At 38.2% G+C, this 19,927-nt stretch overlaps 1 protein-coding gene across 1 annotated transcript in view; it reads left to right on the forward strand.

Moving 5' to 3' along the window:
- DMD (dystrophin) overlaps positions 1 to 19,927 on the forward strand; it is a 2,123,521-nt gene that overhangs the window by 907,409 nt on the left and 1,196,185 nt on the right. The window contains exon 43 of the mRNA XM_060138437.1: positions 11,225 to 11,397. Within this exon, the coding sequence (XP_059994420.1) occupies positions 11,225 to 11,397 (173 nt within the window). The remainder of the gene's footprint in view (positions 1 to 11,224; positions 11,398 to 19,927) is intronic.

Consider the following 19,927-nt stretch of genomic DNA (forward strand, 5'->3'; position numbering starts at 1 on the left):
ACTTGCTTGATGACACGTGCTAGATTTTCCATTCTTTATCAGAATAATAAGATGCTCATGATTGTATATTTAAATAGGATAAAATAGTATAAAGTGAAAAGAAGAAAGAAAAGCATCCTGTCCACATTTTTCAATCCCATTCCTCAGTGGTAATCAGTTTTTCAGGTCTCCCTGGATTACTGTATTGCCATAGAATTTTTCTTCATAAAATCTATCTGCCCCTCCTTTGCTCAGTTACACAAGACTTAAAGGCATGTCCTGGTTCTAAAATATTTGGAAACATAGAATACCATATATCTAATTTTGAATGATGAGAAAAGCATTTGCTTCTACACAATTCTCCTTTGCTATGCGCAAGAGCCGATTTTTCTATCAAGATTTGTTTTTGTAAAAGATTTTGACAGTGTGCACAACATAATGCAAAATGTACCTATCACAGAAGGATTTATGAAATCATTTTTCGTTTAGTTGGTGCTGATGGCTAGGATTGTTGTCTTTGTGGAACAGTTGGAACAGTGAAGTGCAGGTTTTGCAGGTTTCTTTTTGTTCTCATTGGTGTTCTGTGACGTCTGGGGAACTAGGCATAATTCTAAATGAAGGACTTTGTCTGTTGTTAGGTATCTGAGGTACTGTGAGGTAACCATGGAGAAACTTGGCCAGGAAATACAGATGGACTGTTATTCCACTATTTACTCTAACAGCTAAATAACCAGTAAAAGTAAAATAGAATAAACAGGGAGATGCCTGAAGCACGCACAACATCTGTTCAGGCCTGAATGCATGCCTGCAACAGTTCAAGAACAATGTAACAAACCTTAAAGGTTCAGTGGTTCCATTCAAATTGATTTTCATAAGCAAGTTAAGATTCAGAGCTTCAACTCAACTTTTCACTTCAAATTAACACATATGTATTGAGCCTCGAATACTGTGTTTAACTCTCTAAAAGAGAAATAGAAGATGTGATCCCTGTGCTCTGGTAATTTGTAACATTAATTGAATACACATGTCAGAGTTACACAAACAAGTTAGAAAGTAATAAAAGTAAGAGACATAATATAGACAAAATACACAGTATAAGGCATGAGTGTAACTGAATTTGTGAAGAGGAGCAAGCAATGTAGAAAGCAGAAACTGAGAATAATTTTGTAGAAGATAAAGCCTTTGAAATATTCATGCTTTGACTATAAGTGGCATTTGGCTACTACTGATTTATTATGTGCCAGGACCCATTCTAAATTCTTTACTTGTGGTAGCTTGTATGGTCACCACAGCAACCCTATTAGGAAAGCACTGTTATTATACCCATATTCAGAACTATCCAAGCTAGAGATGATGGTTTGGATCAGAGTGGCAGGGGGTTTAAGTCCTGAATACATTCTCAAGGTAGAGCCCATAGGATTTGGTGGCCAGTTGCATGTGGGTTGGTAGAGAGAGGATTCAAGGATAACACTAAGAATTTTGGCATGAACAACTGGGACAATGGAGCTGCCATTAACTGTATCATGCGGAAAACGGCAGGAGTATCAGGTTAGGGTGCAAGGTTGAGTGTAAGTTTAGTTTTGATGTGTTAAGTCTAAGATGTTTATTACACATCCATGTGGATATCAAGAGACATATTGGATATACTGGATATATATAAGTCAAAGTTCAGGAGATCATCTCAATTAGAGATATAAATTTTGGAATCATTCTTTAGTTCTTCCTCCACACTTGCTCGCAAAATATGGGTTTTTCTGATGTTCCTTTCCCAGCCCTCTTTCCTCTAACCCCGCCTCTGTGGACAATCTCAGCCACTCCCACAATCTAAATATCACCTTGATACAACTGGATCTTATTGGTGGAGTTGGAAAACGGGATAGGCAAGATGTCAAGATGGTTCTATAGATTCACTAATAGTGTCCAATAGTGGGCATCAGCAGATGTAGGGAATCAGCCATTGAATGATCGACTCGGCTAAAAGCTACAGCAAAGTGCTTGTGAGCTAACAGAAAAAGGAGGACTTTGTCTTTCCGACTCACTATCGTATCCCCAGTACCTAGACTGTATCTGGCACATGGTAGGTTTTCAACAGATATTTGTTGCGTTAATGAATGAAGACAGAGCTATAGCTCTCAGAGAAATGGAGAGAAACCTGAGGCCTAGCGGAACTTGGTAGGGCTACAGAGACCAGGGCTGTGTGGTGAAGGCTATGCTTAACAGTACTGAATGGTGCAGAGGTGGGAGAAGATGTGATGAAGAAGCTTTTAGTGAACCAAATAGAAATTTTCTTCAAGAAGTAAATATGTATAACTGATTCACTTTGTTATATAGCAGAAACTAACACACCACTGTAAAGCAATTATACTCCAATAAAGATGTAAAAAAAAAAAAGAAGTAAATATGGTTTAAAAAAAATGTGAATTATAGGTGTTTAAAGCCATCTGCTCCCATGAGTCATTTTGGGACATAAAAGCTGAAGAATCACTAGAAAGCAATTTTACAGTTTTTAAATGAAATTCAATATACTTCAAGCCAGAATATAATTGAAATATGGAAGTCAGTTTTGGGGGAAAATACACTTAGACAATTTCATATTATCTTATATTTTAGCTTATTTTGTTATATATCTGAAACTATATTGTTTCAATTTTAAGATAGCTTTTCTTATGGAAACACTTTTACTAAGTGAACATTTGCAAAATTTGAAGTAAATATTTTATAAATTCTAAATATTTTGTTACAAACTTTAAAATAGAAGACAGAATTTCAGATTAAAGTTTGTATACACATCATATGATCGACCTGTTATTTCAAATCTTACCTCAGTAAGAGTTTTAAACTTAGGAACCTGTGTTTGAGCTTGCTTCTTGGTATAAAACAGGACTAAGGCTACCTATAAGTTATAGATTACAGAGAAGGCACAATAGCAATATGCTATTTTAAATAGCACTTTTAGAAACAGAAATCATATAGGCACTTTCCAGAATAATTATAAAATAATTATACTTGCAATAAGTAAGTAATAAGTAAGAAAAGACATTATAAATTCACTAAGTTCTTGTTTAAGTTTATTTTCATCAGAAGTGATTAATAATACATTCAATTTATCAGATATCACTGTCTCCTACTCCAGCCCCGTTCACTTTCTACAGTATCTAGTTTGACATTCATATAAATAGATTTACCATTTAGGTGGGTAAAGGCATGCTCTATAGTGGAACATCCTAACAGCAAGGGAGTAGTTGTTGCTTTACATTAAAAGGAAGAAAAACTGAGCAGCAGAAATATGCCCCTTATGATAGAGAACAGAGCCTAGTTAAGAGTTACTTGAGACCTTTATCTCAGCCTGATTAGTTGGCAAACAGGTGCCTTGTTTGGTTCCCTAGATCAATTGTCTGTAGTCTTAGTTTCTCTTTTTTAGCTCATTAAAGACACTTACTACATAATACTTGAATCAACAAAGTACTTATAGGTTCAAATTGTTTGTGTTATGAATACCCTTAAAAAACTGATTATTTTCTTAAAGGGAAACCCACATTTCTAAATATTATTTATCTCAAAGCTGAGGCCTATATTACTATGACTGTGTTATCAGTGAGCTCTTCTTTAAACAACAGGCTTTTCACCTCTAAATGTGAGTTAAAGCAGTATAGTTCATAGTCTTCTGTTTTCCCTCATTGTACATATTTGGACTTCATCTTTCAGTTGCGAAAGTTGCTTCACTATCAAAATTTTCTCAATTAAAAGTGTATAGGGCTTCCCTGGTGGCGCAGTGGTTGAGAGTCCGCCTGCCGATGCAGGGGACACGGGTTCGTGCCCGGGTCTGGGAGGATCCCACATGCCACGGAACGGCTGGGCCCGTGATCCATGGCCACTGAGCCTGCGCGTCCGGAGCCTGTGCTCCGCAACGGGAGAGGCCACAACAGTGAGAGGCCCGCGTACCGCAAAAAAAAAAAAAAAAAAAAAAAAAGTGTATAACTAAGGGTAACTTATTTGATTCTGTGAACCAGAGTGGAAAGGATGCTATTTTGAAATATCAAGGACTTAAATTATATAGACTTATGTATGCGTGCCTTCCAGAAATTGAAATTTCCATTTCCAGGAAGAGTGACTGACAAATAAACATCTCACAGAATTGAAATGGGGAGTAGGGAGGTCATTTCATAGGTGCATGTCAACATCAGGAAGGAAGTTGACTAAAAAGTGTGTGCTTCCTCATTTTGCAATCATATTTTCAGGTAAGGTAAGGAACTATTTCAGGGAGAGAAATGGAAATAATATACTCTGTAGTGATCCTAGGGATTTTTCTATCACCATAGCAACTACAGTGACTATGGTTTCATTTTCAGAGGGTCAGAAACTGTAAAGATCACTTATTTCTAGACAAACTAAAATAGTAAAAAGCTATAAAAGATCTCATCTCTGACTTTAAACTATGGAAACTGCTACAGAATTTTCTTTGGTGCATATACCATTTTTCTGTGTGCAGTGCCTCAGGGACAAGAGTATGCGTAGGGACTTTAAAAAGGATTTCCTGGACTCCAGCCAATTTTGACAGCATTCTCTGAGAATGCACCAAGGAGCTATTATCTCGGTATCCAGGGAGTATGACATCTCCTACCCCAGTTCTTGCTTTTTGCTTTTCTCATTTAAGATAGAAAGTTTTCTTGCCTTTACAACATGCTGCCCAGAATTGCTAAAACTGTTCATAACTTGATTCTAAGCAATTCCATCACTCTCCAGAGAACTGGGAACTCTCCAGAGATTTGGATTAAAATCAGGAAGCTTTGCAAACTCAAATCATCAGAGAGAGACTATATACTCTCTCACACACACCCCGCATGAAAGCCATGAATGGATTACTTTTAGACCAGTGGGGAAGATCCTCCTTCTCTTCTCTTGAATTTTACCCCTTTAGGAAATTACAGCTATTCATTTTAAGTGTTTGGGCTCCCAACACACGGACAAATGGGGCTGGTTGCCCCAGTGTGAATTTCAATAATCAGCATGTCAGTCAGCTGGATGCTTGGTATCAAGTGGAGCACTTGTCAGAGTTCTGGAATTTTGCCCTTGGGCTGGCAGCCACGTTAACATGGAGTCCGTGACTCACATCAACAGGATTTGAGCCAGTGCAAGCACTGGCAAAGGTCATTTTGTCAGGCTGTCCAGGTCAGCAGAGTTAACAGAAGCAGAAAAGAAGTCATGTTGGTGCACCTGATCTAATCCAGCTAGTGGGGTAGCCCTAAATATTCCACCCAAGACTCTAGTCTCAGAGCCATCAGGAGATGGTAATGAAATTTTGCCAGGTGGATAAAAGAAAGAACGAATATAAGAGGTTTGCTTGAGTGAAGGCACTTCTAGGACATAGATAACATATACGAGATCCATTCTGTCTTTTAAAAATTTTTGTTATATTCTCAGTTTTGTTTTTATTAGTAGTAAACTTTTCCTCCATAAAGAAGTGTCTTATGTCAAATAAAGCAAACCATAGTGTAGTACTAAGCTATTTTCAATTTTGTAGTGAAAGAGGTTGACAATGGAAGACAGTCTTCTCTGTCCAGATTTACATTTCCATACTTTCAATATGCTGAGATTGCTCTTGATAAGATCACCAGTCACCTCCTAAATATCCACAGTTGACTTTTTACTCCTGTTCCTAGATGCATTTGACTTCTGGGTGGCTCCCTCCCTCCCTCCTTCCTGATATTCGTTCTCCCTTTAGTTTTAAAATATTTTACTCTTCTGGTTCTTCTCCAAGGTCTGATGAGATCTACTCTTCAGACATATTCATCTCCAACCTCGACCTCTGCTTTCCACAAAGGGTCGTCGTTAGGCAAATTTTCTTCTCACGCTTTCACTCTAACAAAAGTTTCTGAGCAATTTGACCATCTCTCCTGTAATGAAACAACACCTACTACATTCCAATGACTAGCAATTCTGTAACACTGGCAGAAGACAATTTTAACCTGCATTTCTCCAGATAAGGAATCTCACAGGATATTTCTGTGTTGGCGTGCCTTCCTTTCTCTCACATGGTAATACTTGTTAGATACATATTCTGACCACAGAGTTTAATTGAGTTGCTTAACAAAAAAATAATGAAACCTTCTAATCAAGGTGTTCATGGACTTGAAGACAACACCTTGGAATTTTATAAACAATCTCTCTCTCTCTCTCTCTCTCTCTCTCTCTCTCAAATTCACTCACATCACCCATAACCATTGTGTCTAGCTGATTTGAAGACCTGGGAACACAGCTGCTTTCCTCAGGGTCCCATTGTAAGCATTGACTTTTGCCCCTTACAACCGACATTATCTATATCCTCACAAGATTCTATAGATTAATCTTCCCCCAAGACAAGTCCTCATGCACCACAGTCATAAAGTCTTAGAATGAGGCAGGAAAGCTCCCTAAGATCTACCCATGACTTCTCTCCTGCTGCCCAATGGAGTTTGCTTCAGAGCCAGCCTTCTGGGAAGCTGCAGGCTTAGCAACAGGCACCCCCTATCTAGCCTAGTCTCCATCTCACACATGGTTGAACCACCCCAATTTTGCCTACAAGTCAGCAAATATGTTCATTTTATTGATACCTGTTAAGTTTTTATATTTATACAGTTCACCCTTGAACAACATGGGTTTGAACTTCATGGATCCACTTACATGTGGATATTTTTCCACAGTAAATACTACAGTGCTATACAATCCATGGTTGGGTGGATCCGCGGATGCGGAGGAACCACAGATGTGGAGGGCCAACTGTAAATTATACACAGATTAACCCTCATTTTGTTCAAGGGTCAACTGTATTTATTTATCCTGACAGGAAGCATGTGATCTCTGGGTCAGAGAACATCTCACTAATTACTCAAATCCCCATGAGACGTGCAGTGAGGGCCAGATGTACAAGAGAGAAACCCCAACATTATAAACATTAGAGCTTATATAAAGGATTTGGCACATCTGATAGAGACAGACAGACAGACATGGAGGGACTTGGGTGGGTGAGGGGAGAGAGAGGCGGGAAGAGAGAGACAAACAGAGAGAGACCTTTGCTCTGGAATGTAAACACATCCTCTCCAGAGAGAGGGGAAGGTCTAGGTCTGTTATCCTCAGAATGTAAGTTGGAATGTAAGCAAAGGGATCCAAGAAAGATAAGCTTCTAAGTCTCCCTGGAAAAATGCACTAATCTAAACACCAAGGTATGTTTGCTATTCAATTATCCTCTAACCCAGATGCCAATGTTCTTTGCTCAGAAAGGCCAGACCGTGTGGAAATGTGAGAATACGTATGGCCCAACGATATTTGCCATCTCATTCATATTCTCAAAGTCTGTTGCCAGCTGCCTATTGAATGTCTATTGTCTGACAACCCAAAGGCTTCATAATATGTGTCCAGAAGGAAATCATCTGTTACACACACACACACACACACACACACACACACAAATGCATGTGCACACAGAACCTGTTCATCCATCTGAAATCCTTTTACTCAGATATCAGTATTCATCCGGATGCTCAGGCCAGAAACCTGGGAGTTATTCAAGTCTTTCCTCTTCTTCACCCAACAGTCACTGAGTTCTGCCAAGTTTCCTTCCTAAACAACTTTCTCAATTCAACTCAATTATGAAGGACAACTAGATATTTGATTACATTAATAACACTTTAAAGTTTTTAGATGTAGGATATGGTATTATGTGTACTTTCCTTGAAAACAATTCACGTATATTGGAAACATGCTGAAGTATTTATGGATAATATATCAATTTGTTTCAAAATAATCCAGTTGAGGAGGTGAATGGGTGGAAATATAATGAAACAAAATTGTCCATGGTTTCATAAGTGTTGGCACTGGATAATGGGCTCATGGGGGCTGTTTGTACTATTTTCCTTTTTTCCTTTTCTGCTTTTGTATATATATGAAATTACTACACATGCACACACACACGTCATGGTTCCCCACTGTCTACTGAATTACATGCAGTATTTTAAAGCACATTATTAATCATCTCCAGCCTCTGTTTTCTGACCCATCTTCCCTGATCCTGTACATTTCTGAAATGTCAGTCGTATACGGCTACTCATGTTCCCTGTCATTGCATGTGTATTACCTACTAAGTATGATGTCCTTTCCACTTCAACTACTCAGCTGTGTCTACCCCAAATTGCACTTCCTTTATGAGCCCTTTCCTTGGCTTGTGACCATATATGATATATGATTCATTCCTTTTCTGAACTTTGAGAAAAGATTTGGTACCACTTAGACCACTCATCAAATAATTTCTCATCATTTAACTGGGACTTCTAAACTATAATTGTTTCCTTCAGTTTCCAAACCACATCCTCCCTTACTACCTCAATGAGATCAATTTAAAACTTCTTCGAAACAAATAAAACTGTGCTTCACCTACCTTTACTTTCTCTGTATTGGTCCTTGTACAGGAAAGAGCTCAATAAATGTTTACTCAATTGACTTGTCTTTGACAATGCAGATGAGCAAAATAACCAAATTCACATTTGTAAGACTAGACAAATATGTAAGTTTTTAGCATTTTTTGAACATTAATATTTTAAAAGATTTTTATTACTTAATGGCATTGTGTATTTTCCCCTTAAATATAATCTAGACTTTAAAATTATGGAGTTAAATTTTGAGATACTTTCACTTATTCAACACAAATGCACTGGGTACCTACCATGTGCCAGGCACAGGTTTGAGCTCTGGAAACCCAATATAGAGCAAGACAGGTAACATCCCTGCACTCATAGGATCTAGTCTAGTGATGTAGAGAAACCAGTAGTTGTATAATTTCATGTTAGTCATAAGTGCCATGAAGAAAAATGAACAATACAGGGAATACAGAGCAGTTGGCCCTGCTACTTAAAATGGAACAGTAGATAAGGCTCTTCTGAGATGAGAAAGAAGTGAGGAAAACAGCCATATAAGTGTCTTGGAGGGAAAGAGTATTTTTGGCAGAGAGGACAGCAAATGCAGAATAAGGAAAAAATAAGATTATAATGTCAGGCAGTGTACAGCCAAGCTATGTAGAGATTTGTAGGCCATGATAAAGACTATGGGTTGGGAATTCCCTGGCGGTCCAGTGGTTAGGACTTGTCGCTTCCACGGCTGGGCGCGGGTTCAATCCCTAGTTGGGGAACTAAGATCCCACGAGTCGGGCATCTGGGCAAAAAAAAAAAAAAAAAAAAAAAGACTATGGGTTTGATGAGGAGCCATTGGAGGGTTTTGAGAAGAGAATTAATATGATTTGATTTATGTTTTATAAGAATTTCTTTGGCTGTTGTGTGGAGAATTGACTGGGAGAGGGGCAAGACTGGAAGCAGGAGGATCATTTAGGTAGCTATTGTGATAATCTAGGTGAGATATAAGGGTAACTTATATCATCAGAGCAATAGCAAGGGAGATAATGAGAAGTGGTCAAATTCTGGACATGTTCTAGAAGTAGAGCCAACAAGATTGTCCAACAATTTGAATACTGGAGATTAAAAAAGAAAGACCAAGGATGATTCCAAGGTTGTCAGCCTGAATAACTATCAATTGATATGTCATTTACCAAAGGAGAGAAAACCATGGGAAGAGAAGGATACGGGGATGCAGTTCAGAATGTGGTTATGCTAAGGTTGAGATGCTCATGAGACATCCAAGTGTCAAGAAAGTACCTAGATTTGTGAGTCTGGATTTCAGAGTTGAGGTCAGGGCTGGAGATGTAAGTTTGAGAGTCATTGTCATATAGAGATTATTTACAGTCATGGGACCAAATAAGAGGTAATATAGATAGACAAGGAAAGGTGTCAGAACTGAGCTAGAGCACTCCAATATTAAGAGATTAGTAAGATGGGAAGGATTCTGTAAAGCAGACTGAGAAGCAGTGGACAAGAAGGTGGAGGAAAAACCAGAAAAATTCAGGTTACAGAAGTCAAATGAAGATAGAGTTTTAAGATGGAGGGAGTGAGTGATCACCTGTATCAAGATGAGGACTGTGAATTATCCATTGAAGTTGGGCATGTTGAAATCACTGGGCTTCAAGGCTAATGACTTTTAAAAGTCAATAGATTGGTGTGAGATGATATCTCATGGTAGTTTTCATTTGCATTTCTCTAATGATTAATGATGTTGAGCATTCTTTCATGTGTTTGTTGGCAGTCTGTATATCTTCTTTGGAGAAATGTCTATTTAGGTCTTCTGCCCATTTTTGGATTCGGTTGTTTGTTTTTTTTGTTATTGAGCTGCATGAGCTGCTTGTAAATTTTGGAGATTAATCCAGTCAGAATGGCCATCATCAAAAAATCTAGAAACAATAAATTCTGGGAAGGGTGTGGAGAAAAGAGAACACTCTTGCACTGCTGGTGGGTATGTGATTTGGTTCAGCCACTATGGAGAACAGTATGGAGGTTCCTTAAAAAACTACAAATAGAACTACCATATGACCCAGCAATCCCACTACTGGGCATATACCCTGAGAAAACCAAAATTCAAAAAGAGTCATGTACCAAAATGTTCATTGCAGCTCTATTTACAATAGCCCAGAGATGGAAACAACCTAAGTGCCCGTCATCGGATGAATGGATAAAGAAGATGTGGCACATATACACAATGGAATATTACTCAGCCATAAAAAGAAACGAAATTGAGCTATTTGTAATGAGGTGGATAGACCTAGAGTCTGTCATACAGAGTGAAGTAAGTCAGAAAGAGAAAGACAAATACCGTATGCTAACACATATGTATGGAATTTAAGAAAAGAAAATGTCATGAAGAACCTAGGGGTAAGACAGGAATAAAGACACAGACCTACTGGAGAATGGACTTGAGGATATGGGGAGGGGGAAGGGTGAGCTGTGACAGGGCGAGAGAGAGTCATGGACATATACACACTAACAAACGTAAGGTAGATAGCTAGTGGGAAGCAGCTGCATGACACAGGGATATCGGCTCAGTGCTTTGTGACCGCCTGGAGGGGTAGGATAGGGAGGGTGGGAGGGGGGGAGACGCAAGAGGGAAGAGATATGGGAACATATGTATATGTATAACTGATTCACTTTGTTATAAAGCAGAAACTAACACACCATTGTAAAACAATTATACCCCAATAAAGATGTTTAAAAAAAAAAGTCCATATTAAAAATGCGAGGCCATTAGTTACTTTGGGGGTTGATAAATTTCCTTTCTTCTCTTTCCATAGACAGCTGAATCATTTTTGACTTGCTTTAAAATTTCAATATTACAGAATATAAAAGACAGCCTGCAACAAATCTCAGGTCGGATTGACGTTATTCACAATAAGAAGGCAGCAGCATTGCAAAGTGCCACACCGGTGGAAAAGGCGAGGCTACAGGAAGCTCTCTCACAGCTCGATTTCCAATGGGAAAGAGTTAACAAAATGTGCAAGGACCGACAAGGGTAGGTACCACTTTCCTTTTACTAAATGATTATACCTGTCTCCCAGGAATTCTAGAGTTCATTTCAGTGTTCTCCATGGAAAAAAAGAGAGGTAGGGAGGAAGAGAGGGAGAAGTATCACTTTCACTGGAAAAGGTAAGTGGAGTAAGAAAAAATAATGATGAACAGTTCAGACTAATGAGCTGAATTCAACAAATTTTTCTGTACTGAAGTTAGTATTACGTTGGAGCACTATAATAGCCTCTAAAATTTCAGGTAATGTCAAAACCCATCTGGTCATTTAATTGAGGTGGTTTAAATAATTGTACAATATAAATTGTATACCTTTGGTCAAATCTGTATCCTATAGATTTATAACCATTTGATATACTTAGATTAATATATTGGAAATATAAGCTGGCAACACAAAGTTGATTTTCGTGTGTTGTTTCTGTTTTGAAGGTGATCCTTTACATTTGGAAGTCCCCTCACTTTTTTGCTACAAGGAATTTGTTGATTTAAAATAATTAATTTTTAGTGCTTCCCTTAATTAAAATATCCAACTGTTGACCAGATTTTTAAAAGTCACATACATTTCTTAGCCTCATACTACAAGAAAATATTGTTTTCTCTTCCAATTTTAGGTTAAAAGGAATAAAGTTGTAATGGCTTAAAACAATTGGTTTCAAAGATTTGTTCAAGACCATCTTCTTCATTATTCTCAGAGGAAATCAAATCATTTTTAATAATTACAAAGAACCTCCTTAATATCTCTCAGATCTGTCCATTTCTTGCCATCTTTACTTCTAATTTTGTTCTTCATTTACTGCATTAGATTCCTAAATCAATACTTCTAGCAGAAATCTCAGTTGTCTCCAGTGATCATCCCTACTTTGTTCCCCATTATCTTTCATCCAGAACTGTTTTTCTGAAGTGTAAGAAAACTTACATTCCCTTTAGAATAAAGTGCAAACTTATTAATTGGAGATATAAGGCTTTCCCATGACCCCTGCTCCTCTGGTCAGCCTCACTGTTTATCAATTCCTGCCTGCCCTACAACCCCTCCAAATTCTGCTCTATCAATATTAAATTGATTTAAAGATTCACAAATGTGTTCTGCCCTCTCTGGCCTACCTGCCCTTCAAGTCTCATATGAGATGTTATTTCCTTCTTAAAATGCTAAAAATATTAGTCGATCATAGAAAGTTAGATATTATTTTAACATTAATGGAATATAATATCAACATACTATCTGTGAATTTGCAGATGTCACCAGACTTGGTGGCTACTCTGTAGAGTACCTGCTCCAAAGTGACCTATTCCTAGAATTTACTACATAGCAATCGATTTTATTGATTGATGTTTTCCTTTTATGCCTCCTGCACAAGCACCTGAGAGACAAAAGCTGTGGTTTATTTTGTGTGGTATGCTCAGGATTAAGGTAGTCTTGAGCACGAAGTGGATGTTCAGTGCGTATGGACTGAAGCCTCCCGCAAGAAGCCTGAGAATATTTGTCCCTGGATGGTCCAGTAGTTCTATCTCAACTTACTGGAAAACAGTGGGCCCTAGGGTATCCAAAGCCATTCTTGATAAAGGGAAAGAAACTCAGCAACCCTATGTATATGCTGCAAAAGACAAACTCATATTGCCATCATGGTACACCTCTCAGTAGCCCACATTGAGTCAAAATGAGCTTTTACAAGTTGCTCCAATGAGGTCAATTTCATCACTGTCTTTTGGGGTGCTCATTCCACTTTGGAGATGTTTTTGTCTTTGTTGTCTTCTCTCAGTGTTTTCTTCCAGCCATCCAAGGCCACCAACACTATCCCTTAAGAACCTTGCAGGGTTCTTGGGTAGCCAGTGGTTACTGTGCTTCTATAGACACCTCCCATTCTTGCACGAAAGCAGAGGTGAAACTTTCTGCTTTCTGAGACTTCTCCCCCACTTTATGTCATCTTTGGTCAGTGAGCTGGGTATTCCCTTATGACAGTCATACAACTCTTTCCCTTTCAGTTCACCTTCAACTATAGTCTTTAAAAGAAGCAGAAGACTAATGCCATTCCACAGAGAGAGTAAGCTGAATTCTCACCCCATGTCTGGGTGGGGTCTTTCCTGAATTCTCACCCCATGTCTGGGTGGGGTCTTTCCTATGTCTGGCAAGAGATAGTGTGTCACTAACGCCAGTAGACCCACTCTTTTCTTATCCAGATTCTGGAAAAGTATCCTAATTTTTCTCTAACTGGGTTCCTCTAGGAATTGGTCAGGAGCTGCTAAATTTCCTGTGACTTTTAGTCTAGTCTCAAGTAAAACTGTTTTAAGTTATTGCTTGTGAGCACAGACACTAGAGTTCAACTTGTTTTGGAATCCTGGCTTTCCTGCTGACTGGATTTATGTCCTTGAACAAGTTCCCTAACCTTTATGCTCCACAATTCCCTTATCTATAAAATGGGATAAAAATATTTTCTAAGTCATAAAGTTGTTATGAGGATTAAATGACACAATGTATGTAGAGTGCTTAGCAGACTGCTTATACATGATAATGACTCGATCAAGCTTGGCAATTTTGAAGATAAAAATAATGGTCTTCTGGCTCTTATAGTCTTCATGCCTGCTAATTCTTTCTTATGTGCTTTCACATTTTCCTGAGCACCATGGAGAGTTGATTTAAATTCAGTCCCTGATTTGAAGAACCTCCCAGTCCTAGAGAGAAAATGGACAAACAGCCAATAAATTACAGGTTGACAGATGTGAGCGATGTGAGAGGGCGAGAACAAGATCCTTGGGGAGTGGAATAGGAGCATCTTACTCTGAGTCAGGAATAAAGCAAGTTCAATGGACTGTTCAAGGTTCTGAGTTACAACTAACAGAAAGTAACTCCAGTTACCTTAGGTAGGATAATATAATTGGAAGGATATCAAGTAACTCATGGAATCAATGGAAAGACCTGCGAGTCAGGTTTAAATATGGGCAGAAATTGTCAAGGAAGACCAGGATATGCACCCAGAAACACACCCAGCATCAAGCTATAAGATGAATCTGAATTATAAACTTCTGTCACTGCCGTGGTCCACTGGTCCACAAGAGGTACCATTGCCACTGGATATTGGTTGCTACTATCCTGCCAAAAAGTATCAAAATTATTATTTCTTTTTGTGTCACTAATTTTAGAATTAAGGTTTCTGACAGAATTATTTGGTAAAGCAGGAGATGGATATTTTTTTCTCTGAAAGGCCAATTAGTAAATATTTTAGTGTTTGCAGGTCCTATGATTTCTGTTGTAACTACTCAACTCTGCTGTTGCAGGGTGAAAGAAACCATAGACAATATACAAATGAATGGGGATGGCTTGTTCTAATAAAACTTTATTTATAAAAACAGGTGGTAGGCCAGATTTTGCTGGTGGGCCATAAATTGCCAACTCCTGTAATAAGGCATGCTTCAGTCATATATCTAGGTTCTAACTGCCAGGGGTTAGGGAAAATAAATAGCTGGAATTTGGGATCCATTGCGGTGATAGTCAGGAATTTATCTCCCACCAAGCCCATACAATGGTAGATTTTTGAATCCTTAGAGAGACTAGAAGCTATAGATTCTTTTTTTTAAATTGAAGTATAGTTGATTTACAATGTTGTGTTAGTTTCTCGTGTACAGCAAAGTGATTCAGTTATGCATATATATACATATTCTTTTCCATTATGTTTTTTTTTACAGGATATGTAATATAGTTCCTTGTGCCATAGAGTAGGACCTTGTTGTTTATCTATTTTATATGTAGTAGTTTGTATCTGCTAATCCTAAACTCCTAATTTATCCTTCCCCCACCCCCTTTCCCCTTTAGTAACCATAAGTTTGTTTTCTATATCTGTGAGTCTATTTTTGTTTTGTAAGTAAGTTCATTTGTGTCATATTTTAGATTCCACATATAAGTGATGTCATATGATATTTGTCCTCCTCTGACTTACTTCACTTAGTATGATAATCTCTGGGTCCATCCATGTTGGTGCAAGTGGCATTTTCATTATTTTTTATGGCTGAGTAGTATTCCAGTGTATGTATATACCACATCATCTGTTCATCTGTCGATGGGCATTTAGGTTGCTTCCATATCTTGGTTATTGTAAATAGGGCTGCTGTGAGCATTTGGGTGCATGTATCTTTTTGGATTAGAGTGTTCTCTGGATGTATGCCCTGGGGGTGGGATTGCTGGAACGTATCGTAATTCTATTTTTAGTTTTATAAGGAACCTCCATACTGTTTTCCATAGTGGCTGCACCAGTTTACATTCCCACAGTGTAGGAGGGTTCCCTTTGCTCCACACCCTCTCCAGGTTTTGTCATTTGTAGACTTTTTAATGATGGCCATTCTGACTGGTGTGAGGTGATACCTCACTGTAGTTTTGATTTGCATTTTTCTCATGAATAGAAGCTGTACATTTTTAAATACCCTCATGTTGGGTTCTCAACAAAAAACTGATTTTTTTTTAAGTAAGTCAACTTGAGGTTAAAACAAAATACCTTTGAGCCAGTAAGAAGGTATTAGTATATTTTCACGTATGATCCAGGTATGATAGTGTATTAGTCAGCTATTACCGTAATATGGCGATACAAATCACCCCAAAAACTCGATGGCTTAAAACAAGGCTTTATTCTCGTGCTTATGGATCTTTAGGTTGTCTGTGTTTTGGCTGACTTAGGCTGAGTGTGGCTGGGCAGCTGTTTCAAGTTATGGTTAACTGGGCTAGGCTCTAGGATGTGTGCTGGGTTAAGGTCTGTTACATATATATTTATTCTGGGCTTAAGATGAAGGATCAGTGGCACAGTCTGCTCATGACGGGTCACCAGAGCATGAACCAAGCCTAATCTCCTAAGAGCACTTATGACCTGTGATCATATTAAGCCACTCACATGCCATTGGCCAAAGCAAGCCTGACATGAGTAGAATGGGGAAGTAGTCTCTTCCTACGGTGGAAGGGAAAGAAGAATGAATATTTGCTGAATAATAATCTAAACTATTATAGATAGTTAATAACACAGGATTTTTTTACAGCTAGAAAATACCTTAGTAATTTTATCCTGCTTCATTATTTTATACGGGAGACTAAATCACAAAGATGTTAAGTGACTTGCCAAACACATGCTACGTGACACATCTGGATATTTCTATTTCACCAAAATATTTAGCTCTAATAGATCTACAGCGTTTACTCACAAATAAGTTACAGATATGAGAAAATGCATTAGTCTCTTGGCATTCCTAAGGCATAGTTGCTGAGACCATCCTTAATCAACAGATTTATGAACGCCATAATGGCAGAACTCACCTCTATTAAATGTCATAAAGTAAAACAGACATTACTGTCTAAGTCAAGGCAAGTAGAGGATTAAAATCCAGATTGACTGTGACTGGAGACCAGCTTCCATACGTTGTCTTCCAGCAAATAGAATTTCAACATGTGCCTCAGTAAACTTACAAATCCTCGAAGTATTAAAAGTGGCTCCTTTCCATGGAAACACAGATGGTGAACACAGTAAATATTAAATCCATGAATCCTATGTGGGCATATACATATCCATGTATATGGATAGATATCCGTATATATAAACGTAAGATAAATATTTAACTTTATGAGAAATTAACATTGTTGCTAAATGCTATTTTCATCTATTTCTTGGTGGATTGCTCACTGTTTATAAAAGATACCTACAGGAAGCACATGAAAATAAAGAATTAACATAATATCTACCTAGTATTAGAGAAACAATGTGCTTTCCTTCTTCCAACAAGCATTTAAGGAGGACCTTTCAAGTGCCAGATACTTTGTTGTCTTTCCTTTCTTTCTGTTACCACCTTTCCTATCCCTTAAACCATTAATAAATTTGCCCCATTTTCAGGAAATTATTCCTCAAGTCTTAGAGAATAGCACAAATCAAATAAGATTTAAAAAGTGAAAGCAGTTTCTAGACTACAAATTGCTCTGTAGCCATAAGATGGCATTATTGTGTAACAACAAGATTCTGGTCTGACAGTGTGAGGGCATTTAAAAAATCAAATTCTATTACCAATGATAGTTCATAAAATAAGAAATAGGAAAACCGTGTTGCATAAAAGAAGCCAGGCACAAAAGGATATATGTTGTATGATTCCATTTATATAAAACTCCAAAACAGGCATATCAGGGGTTAAAGGTCAGATATGGTGACCTTTGTGGGGAATAGAAATTAACAAGGGCAGGAGCAAGTCCTGGTGTTCTGAGTAACGTTTTATTCATCTGGATGCTAGTTGCATTGGTACATTTCCCTTAAGAAAATGTATGGAACTGTGCACTTGTGATTTGTATACTTTTCTGTGTGTATGCTGTACTTGAATGAAATTTACACTTAAAATTAAAAAAATCATAACTACATACATTTTTAAGTACAAGAAGGCCCTGATCTCAGAATTTAAAAAAAAATTATGTAGTTTTAAGAAAAGCATATTACATTGTTCTATTTTGGGCCTTTCACCCTGGACTTCCAAACACTTTATAATAAGCCAGTACAGACTCTAGGATAAGTTTGTGAGCACCACCACTCTAGAGAAAGCTTTCCTGAATTTCCCACCATCATGCTGGGACCACAGTGCCACATGTCAACAGGATGCTGGGAATGGGAGAGCTGGAAACCGCTTCCCCAGGGATTTCTCCTTTGTTTGGCTCCCTTAGCGCCAAGCCCACAGTATTAATGCGCTTACAGACTCTTGCTGCTGTGAGACAATGAAAGAAATGAAACGAGAGAAAACAGGAATAGAAACCAAAGAAATCTGACTTGAAGAGAGAGTGCCTTAATCATCTCTGTATTCAGATTCTGGGGGACAAGCATGTAATTTTGCAAGCCCACTCCAAATGCAACTTTCTCATAAGCGTTTGCTATCTCAGTTGTAATTTTTCTACTGGAGCATTCAATAAATATTTTTCTCTTATGTCAAGGTGAGGGAAATAACCACACATTACCCATAGAGGAGAGGAATAATATATTAATCCTTATGGCATCACCATACAATTTTATCCTCTAAAGTGGAAGCTAGAGGAACAGATGTATAATCTGGGAGCTTTTCCAGAATTGTTTGTTCCTAAATGAGACATTCAGCTATAGCAGCATTAGCAGCCTCTTCTGTTTGTCACAATGCCATATGTATTTGGGAAGATACATGAGAAGCACACACAGGATCCTGACAACTCGGGAAAGATTAACACTGCAGTCTTAGAATTAGTCTCTACTAAATGTAAAGATTTTTATGCCAGATTGGATCTTTGTTTCCCCTCCCAGGTATATGTATAAGTGCCAATACATAATTCTACTGTTGTTTTTTGAAGTTGGTAGAATTAAGAAGTAAGAAGTAAAAAAAAAAAAATACCCTGAATATGGGAAATTTTTTTACATCTCATTTCAGAATCATTGTTGTACTGACCAGGGGAAAGTATTCTCATGCATTCATTCATGGGGACACTGCAGAGGAAGATGTGTTAAATTGAGGAAGAAGTGACATTTTCTCTTTATGTCCCACTTTTTCATGCTGCTGAGACCATGGTGTATGGGGAAGGCTTCTGATTTGGTTCTCAAAATCAAGATATGGGGGCTTCCCTGGTGGCGCAGTGGTTGAGAGTCCGCCTGCCGATGCAGGGGACGCGGGTTCGTGCCCCGGGCCGGGAAGATCCCACATGCCGCAGAGCGGCTGGGCCTGTGGGCCGTGGCTGCTGGGCCTGCGCGTCTGGAGCCTGTGCTCCGCAACGGGAGAGGCCACAACAGTGAGAGGCCCGCGTACCGCAAAAAAAAAAAAAAAAAATCAAGATGTGTTTTTGAAAATCATTATTTATTAAATAATTGATTCAATAGAATTCATTTTTAGAACTTAGTTATCTCTGTAAAGAAAATAATACACTTTTATCTCCACAGATCTATCAGGAAACATACATAGACACACCCATACACTCCCCAATTCACCTAAACATTGGAAATATTTAAAAGTTTATTGTTAACCTTCAAGTGTTCCCCAGGTAAGCATCTTGTTCACTATCTGCTCCCCTACATTTGTCTACATTGATTGGTCAGTTTTATTTTATTCGTTACTGGATATCAGAAACCATATCAATTTTCCTTCTTTGTACAATGTCCAGTACAGCACATTTGGTTAATAAATACTATTTGATGATAATGATGATGATGAAAACTGTAATTTGACAGTGCTGATGTATCATATATGCCAAAAATAAATCATCAGAACTTTAGGAAGGGCGAATCTTTTACCAACCTGTCATTTGCTATAATCTCCTTTCACCAAGCTTAGCCTCTACACTACCTTCTCTGCCCTGTTTCCTCTTGTGTGTTTCAGTTTAGGGATCACCCCCTCCTGCACACTGCCTTCCATGTCAGGCTGCTCTGTTCACATGTTTATATTTCTGCTGGGGCTCTGTATAATCTAAATTAATCCCTAGCTATTGTGAATATCTTTCATTGGCCAGTTGTTGCACGTTGCACACCACTGAGAGAGCAGTTTTGAGCGCAATAGAGAAATCT

The sequence above is a fragment of the Lagenorhynchus albirostris genome, chromosome X (assembly GCF_949774975.1).
Source record: "Lagenorhynchus albirostris chromosome X, mLagAlb1.1, whole genome shotgun sequence".
Classification (NCBI taxonomy): domain Eukaryota; kingdom Metazoa; phylum Chordata; class Mammalia; order Artiodactyla; family Delphinidae; genus Lagenorhynchus; species Lagenorhynchus albirostris.